Here is a 7,500-nt window from a genome sequence, read left to right as displayed (position 1 = left end):
ACAAGATTCCCTGTACGCGCAAGAGGTCGAGGAGAGGCTGAGAGGTTCGCTTTTGGAATCTTCGGAACTCGAAAACCAACTGATCAAGCCTACCGCAGACAGGAAAGACATTACGGAGAACTCTACCTCGCCGCTGGGCTATGCAGAGACGCTCATCGATCTCTGCATGAATGACAACGACAGCAAAAGTGATAGTGAGAAACAAGCCGAACAATGGATGCACTTGCGGTCGCTTCTGACGACCGTCGGACTGGAGAAGTGGCCGTACCTGAACGACAGCGTGAGTAGGGCCGACCTGTGGACAACTGTCGCGCTTATCTATCGACACCTCGGACTTCCGACGTTGGCAGCGGTATCGGTCGAAAAGGATCCCGAAAACGAGACGTCGCTCATGATATCCATAGACGAACCAGACATCGCAATAGGCCTCTTTGGCACCTCGGACGTCTTTCTGCCAAACTGGTATTCGCACGCTGTGCGAGGAACGATGAAGATGTTCAGCCCATACAAGTACCTCGGACAGGCGGATAAAGTTCTGGCTTTTTCGGAGAAGCTCGCCGGAATCACCAGCACACGTGGCGAGAGGAACTACGGTGAAGAAACTAAGATAACCACCGTTCACAACCTGCCATCTTACGCGCAGTTCCTGGGCTTGCTGTTCGATGACATCATCATCGTGAACGAAAAAACTAGGCTTCTTGTGAAGAACATGCGGTACCTAAAGGCTCTGAGAACACTAGTCCACATGACGCAAAACGAAGACCTTCTCAATTACCTCGGTTTCAGGACTATTCTTCACATATCCCCTCTGATGTTTGGCGAACAGTTCGTCGAACTGGCCTCCGTGCGAATGCGTCAGCTGACCGGAAATAAGAAGCTCGGGTGGCCGCGCTGGCAGACGTGTCTGAGGATGCTAGAAGAAGCCATGCCTTCTGTTTTCCAGCGGGCGATCTTTACGGCCACCGAAAAATTGCTCAACATTGAGAGAGTCACGGCGCTCCTGAACGACCTGAAGAGCAGCGCGGTTCTTGCGGTGAGCAATTTCACCTGGATCGAAGCCGCCGATAAGGTAAAGGCCAGAAACATCCTTTCCAACGTAAACCTCGAAGTGTTCTTTCCGTCATGGATAAGAGAAGACAATGGAGAAGCGTTCAACCTTCTCCTACCAGCGCCACCCAACGACACCGCAGAACTGCTGAGCGCCTACTCGGATTTCGTCAGAAGGAAAACGGAACGTAGGCTGCTAGCCATAGCGGGCGCCGGCGTTTCGTCGTACCCGGAGTGGAAGGGATCCATCTTTGCCACGTACCCGAAATTTGACTACGAGACTCACTCTGTCTACGTCCCCGTGGCACTCTTCAACTTCAGCGCCCCCGACACCGACGCAGGACTTCTGTTCCAGACACCACGCGTCGCCACACGTGTCTTGACGGCGTTGATCGCCTCCTTGCATCGCAACTCTTATCCACATCCGGGACCACCCACGATGCCAAACCTCTCGGAGACCATGACGAGCGTGACGACGTGCCTCCAGTCTCAGTACAGGAGCCTTTCGAACAACCTGCACGACGAGAAGATCCGCTCCGTGGTTACCACGACGTACGACTTTCTGGACAACGTGGTCATGGAGCCCGCCGTGGCGGTGTTCTCGAAGTACGTGTCGGAAAGTGGAGTCGCCGTCCAGCAGGACATGCTGAACCTCCCTCTCAACTCGAAGCAACTTTTCCACGTCCTGTACACCGCGGACATGTGCGAGAGCGGTTCTTCGGAGCAGCTGAGGCAAGAGTTCGCCGAAGATGCCATGACGCATCCCAGGCTTAGGGTCACGATTCCATTCAGGAATACGCTGTCCTTTGCTCAATCCTGGAGCTGCAGTTCGGAGGACCAGATGAATCCCTCACAAAAGTGTCAGCTTTTGACTTGATGTGTCTGTCATGCATGCAGCTTTTTTTCTCTTCTGTTTCTCCATAAAACTTGCTTTCTTTAGACTGTAACGGGCTTATTTTTATTGACGACAGCTACGTTGGCATTTCAAGTCAGCACTACGACATTGAGCTGAACACACTAATATGTAGAGTTGAAGTTCTTCATCATTAACTATTAAGCACCACGTGTTCAATTTATTATGATCGCCATTATTCTAGAGCAGGGCTCTCAAACATGTGGCCCGTGATGGCCAGGCCTGTACTGAGCTAGTCTTCGTCCCATAGTCATATCTTTGATTGATTTGTGGGGTCTAACGTCCCAAAACCACGATATGATAATGAGAGACACTGAGTGGAGGGATCCAGAAACTTCTACCACCTGGGGTTCTTTAACGTGCACCCAAATCTGAGCACACGGGCCTACAACATTTCTGCCTCCATCGGAAATGCAGCCGCCGCAGCCGGGATTCGATCCCGCGACCTGCGGGTCAGCAGCCTAGTACCTTAGCCACTAGACCACCATGCCGGGGCCATAGTCACATATTTAACTTATTGAGCATTTTAATGAGCTGCACGGACGTGATTGGTTTGAACCATATTTTTGTCTTTAGGTACACCACGCGGTCACCTTGCGTTCAAACACTAACCGCTTAACAAAATCTATATTTCAGAATCGGTATTCCTATTGTCATTCCGGGGTATCGATATGTTCCTCGAATCCAGACGTCAAATACTCGTCAGCGGTTATCCATATATCAAATAACAAAGCTATTTTCCATATCTCGTGCATGGGAGCGTTTTCTTTCACATGGCAGCATTAGCTGGCTTTCTGTTCCAAATCCCCTTCTACCCTCCTCCTCCTCTGCTTAGGTGTCCGATTTATAAATTTTGTCACTCCCCCACGCTAGCTGAGGAATTGCTCCCCCCCTTTCTTTTTTGCCGAAAGATCGCTGATAAAATATTTTCTTTTATTATTTAGTATTCAGCCACCAGGAAAGGCATGCACACACGTGAATTTGTTGTAGCAATTCCACTCCAGCAATTTCTCGGTGTTCGTGTTTTTGATGAAAGTCACTCGGAGATTAAGAGTTGCCCCCCCCCCCCCCCCTTTTTTTTTTTTTTGCTGTCTCTAAAGGTCGTCAATGTGCGAGTTCGTTTTAATTCGTGCGCTTGGTTGAGTACGCCAGACAGATGCCCTTAAACGGACGCCGCACCAACCCCTGAGGTGAAAAACTTGCCCGACTACTCTGTGGTTTTCCGGGCCGTCACCAGATGCCCTCACCCGTCAAACCGCCGCGGGGCGGCCCCTTTAATTTTTTTCCTTCTCTCGGTTCTCCCCCTCTCCTCGCATCGCGAGGATGCCCGTCGTTTTGATTGTTCCTCGCGATTTCAAAATGTGAAAAAATTATTACCTTGTGTGTTCCACGACGGGGGAAGGACGCATCGGTAGCATGCCCGTCAGCAAGAAGTCTCGCTTAAAAGACCTCGGACCACTCGGATAAGCGGAGATGGCCACAGTAGCCAGGTGGGTAAACGAGACCTTCCATTCTTTTAAACGATCGCCGTGCGCTGGCTTCTCGGCACTGAGCGTCGCGCGCCGTGTGTGTTCGCTGGGCAGCTGTTTCGCTGCAACACTGTGACGCCTTCTCGCTGTTTCACGGGCCTGGCTCTCTCGAAAGAGCTCGCACATTCGACGGCGCGATATCCCCCGCTTCGTGTGTCGCCGATGCGGACTCGCGATAATAGACACTGCCGCGTTAGGTCGATGACATCATTAGAACCAACTCGCCGGAGAGCGCGGTACGCTGCGCGCGCTCTGTAAAGGCAACCTGTGCACGACGCGCGTTTTAGCTCTAACCGGATCTCGTAAGATCTATTCGAAACCTAACTGATTGCTCTGTCCTGTCGCGTTTACTTCTCTCTCCGTAAAACATAACGCTTGATGCAAGAGCCAGCGTTCTTTTTAGTCATCATTCTTATCAATCGCTTCCTGTCGCATCGTAGCTGGGTTTGGCTGATTCGCGCCACGCTTGCGGCGTAAACAAACATCGCGAACGTAGTTTAGAGAGCGAGATAGCTTGCGCAGGAAGATAGAGTTCGGCAGCGTGCGGTTTCTTGTTTTCGTCTCGTTTCGCTCAATAAGTAGGCCGGCACTGTGCACGGCAGAGCACGGTACGTACACGTTTTACTGGTTTGCGAGGAGCTGGTTTCTCTGCTTTCCCCTTCCACAACTGCTCCGTGCTCACAAATGAGCGCGCCGGCATCTGTCGCGATAACCACCCGAGAGCCGTTCGCGCCGGCGCATTCGCTAGAGACGCATTTCTGCGAATGTCAACAAAGCTTTCCTCGGCGCACACAACTCGCGCGCTCGCCTTTGCGTTTCCACTGAATTAACTGAGCGGTGGAGAAAATTAACCAGAGCGTGTTGCTTCCCATATAGATTCTTTACGGAGCCCGCGTTTGTTTTGATGTTCTCTGTTCACTTGAAATTAAACGAGAACCAACGGGAAGTGATGCCACATCACCCCGAGTCACGTGTGTGCGCATAAAAGTATCCCTGTCAAACGCCCTATTAGATCCCCTATTATCGGTACTTTGGTGCCGGGTTTCCTGCACTGTTTTGTTGAAAAAAAAAAAAAAACGATGATTGCGGGCGTTTTCGTGGCGGGTAAGCGTAAATTGTTGGCGCGTCGTTTCCAGTACAGCTCGTTTCACCATTGAGCCAGCGCGCGTAGCGCCCCTCTGCCGTCCCGAGTCAATGCACCACGTACTACTACTACACCAGAGCACCACCACCATCTGCTTTGACTCAAGCGGGTTATGCCATGGCGTTCTGGGGTGCGTTGCCTCTCTGCAGGGAGGGTTATGATTGGCCGTCGTGAAGGAAGCTCGATCTTCTTCCCTCCGTTGGGGCAGCTAGCGCCTCTTCGAACGTCACGAGATCGATAATGAATCTGCCGCCGGCGCACCCGCAGCCGGGATGTCGTGTTCCTCGCTTTTTTTTTTCCTTCGTGCCGAGGACGCGCGCGTGTTTGCGCGCATGAGCGGACCGTGACCCCGTTTCCTACATCGCGTGAAGATAATGGAGCTCGGCCCTGGCCGCGCGGTTTTAAACGGGGGGGCGTCCCTCTCTCTTCTTCTTCTATCTCTCATTTAATCTCTTCTGTGCGCGCGTAATTCGCCGTGCGTCCTCAGCACGCGAGCCGTCTTTCATTGTCTTACGGTGTCCCCACGCGGGAATTAATCAGCGGACGGCGGAGAGGCGATTTGTAGCGTGGTCGACGATGCGGCTGAAAATTTTTCGAAAATTGTTTGCATCCCCGATTCAATTTGGTCGACACTACAAACGACTGTACTCTCTGTGTGCCACGGCGCACGGCGTCAGTACACACGTTCGAAACGTGTATTTAGTTTACAAACTCTACCATCTGTCCCTGCAATTGCAGCTGCCCCGATTGCATCATGGTCTATTGCGTGCGGTGTACTACCAAATAAGCCTTCCTGTGAGAAGGAAGTGTGTTAGGGCAGGATGGCTCGTGCGCTGCAGAGTGTACAGCTGGGCGTTCTCATGTTACAAAAGATGTCACGAAATTATTACGGACGAGAGCTTCATATCGAGCGACGCTCGACGAGGGAAAGAATCAATGAAGAGCGAACGCGACAGCTACTACTACGCGCAAGAAATATTGATTTTACGACGCAGCCTAAGGCATAGACGGCGTGTGTTCTCTACGTGTTAATATTGAAGCCACGGTATATGGATGGATGGATGCGAAACCTTGCTCGAAGTCCCGAGCTGCACGACTCCGCGCACAGAGGGCCGCTTCCCATGTTGGGACAGTCACGGCAAGCCCGACGTACACAATGCGCGCGCGCATCGAGAAATCCTAGCCTCGACGTCCTCCTCACCCGACTGGCGAGGAGGAATTGGCTTCACGAAGCTGCGTGCCCTCTTTCTCCTTAGGGGAGGGGAAAGGGTCGCCATGCCCTGACTTGCTGTAACGAGTGCGTGCGTTTAGGGCTTAAGAAACTTGCGGGGATGATTTCGTCATAGGAAGTAAAAGACCGGGTTGATTGTCTGAACGGACAATCAACCCGGTCAATCAACCGGGTTGATGAACGGACAATCAAGAGCGAATGGTGGCTGGCATTGTCTTGCAGTGGGAGTAGTCATGCTTTCAACTCAACCAAAGTCAGCGGTGAAAGCCGTTGAATTTCATTTCGCCACAGTAATTTCTGGAGGTCGCTTTTTTCCGCATCCCAAAGCTTCGGTGGCTTCTTCACAGGAAGAAGTTCGATTCGCCCACCGGCGTAATCATCCTACTTAATTAATAAAAAAGCATATTTTTTCCAACTTAATTACTGTCTCAAATGATGTCTTCAACCATCATAAGATGCCTGCAGGTACAGAAAAAAATAATTGTGAAGACTGAGTTGCGAGAATTCTGGACACATTTCTTATGTGATTCTTAAAAGAGAAAATAAGATAAAAGTGAGCCACGTAATTATCTGCATCAGAGTGCGACATCTCAACAGTACCTCACGAGGGATGGGGGTAAGGAGGGATTAAAAGGATAGGATTGAAAGGTATAGACATAGAGGGGGGGGGGGGGGGAGGAGAGAGAGTGACACAGGGACAGCGACACTCAGAAGCAAGGAGAAGATAGGAAAAATGGACACGGTCGCAGGAGTCCGAGGACGGGGCACCACTCGGCGAGAGCTCTTCTCGGCGGCAGGAGATGGCGTAGGGCGAAGCCAGTTGGCCAGAGCTGCGCTGTCGTCGGCAACCGGTCGCCCGAAATCCAGAGAGCGAGTCGGACACATTTCTTGAAACACGCGATATACAACTGTATAGGTGTCATCAACGCTTGTATGGTGACGGGGAGAGAGGGATGGAAAGCGTTTCAATGAAAGCAGAATGATTGGCCAGCGTGCATTCGCCTACTTGCTATTCTGCCGGATGAGGGAAGGAGAGAAACAGGCCCTGGAACGGTGAGGGCAGAAGGTTGTGTAAGAGAAACGAAATAATATCCAGGTTTTGTCAGGGCGGGATTAACAGTGCGAAGGGCCGGGTTCGAAAAAATAAGGGGACCCCTTTCTCCCATCGCCTGCCCCCTTTCTTTACCGCTTTGTCATCTCGTCATGCTTGAGACTTGACGCTTTTCACATTTAGCTGCAATGAACACAAGCCGTATGTATTCTCAGTCTCTCCAGAGTGTTTAATATCACCTGGGCGTTCGCTTTCTTGCCGAGCACGTGGAGAGATCGTTATCGTAATAATGAAATATGCATCGGGAGACAGACACATGGACAGCATTAATATTTGAGGAGTTTGTTGAATTATACTGAAAGAAGACTAAACTGTGCGAGAAGTTAAGACGAAAAAAAGGAATGCACGCGAGACTTAGGCAGTCCAAGCACCGTGTGCGTTTCTTCCATTCGGCTGAACTTAGAGCGTTGGTTACCCTTGTTTCAAGAGAGGACATCTTCCCTCGAAAATCAGGGAGCGCCTTTGTGAAAAGTACGTTCCTCTATCTGCTTCAGCCTCACTGATTTGGTAGCGCACGCTTTGGTT

General features: G+C 51.2%; 1 protein-coding gene across 2 annotated transcripts in view; it reads left to right on the top strand.

The window, feature by feature from the left end:
• LOC119174420 (protein SSUH2 homolog) overlaps positions 1-7,500 on the top strand; it is a 77,203-nt gene that overhangs the window by 1,348 nt on the left and 68,355 nt on the right. Inside the window, exon 1 of one of the 2 annotated variants that reach the window (XM_037425312.2) lies at positions 3,247-3,450. The exons of the other annotated variant lie outside the window; for it this stretch is intronic. Within the exon in view, the coding sequence (XP_037281209.2) occupies positions 3,434-3,450 (17 nt within the window). The 5' untranslated portion in view covers positions 3,247-3,433. Of the gene's footprint in view, positions 1-3,246; positions 3,451-7,500 lie in introns of those variants that run through there. 2 annotated transcript variants of the gene reach the window in all.

This window comes from Rhipicephalus microplus, chromosome 5, assembly GCF_043290135.1.
Source record: "Rhipicephalus microplus isolate Deutch F79 chromosome 5, USDA_Rmic, whole genome shotgun sequence".
NCBI lineage: Eukaryota > Metazoa > Arthropoda > Arachnida > Ixodida > Ixodidae > Rhipicephalus > Rhipicephalus microplus.
The sequence above is the reverse complement of the archived record's forward strand: the minus strand, read 5'-3'. Positions and strand labels throughout refer to the sequence as shown.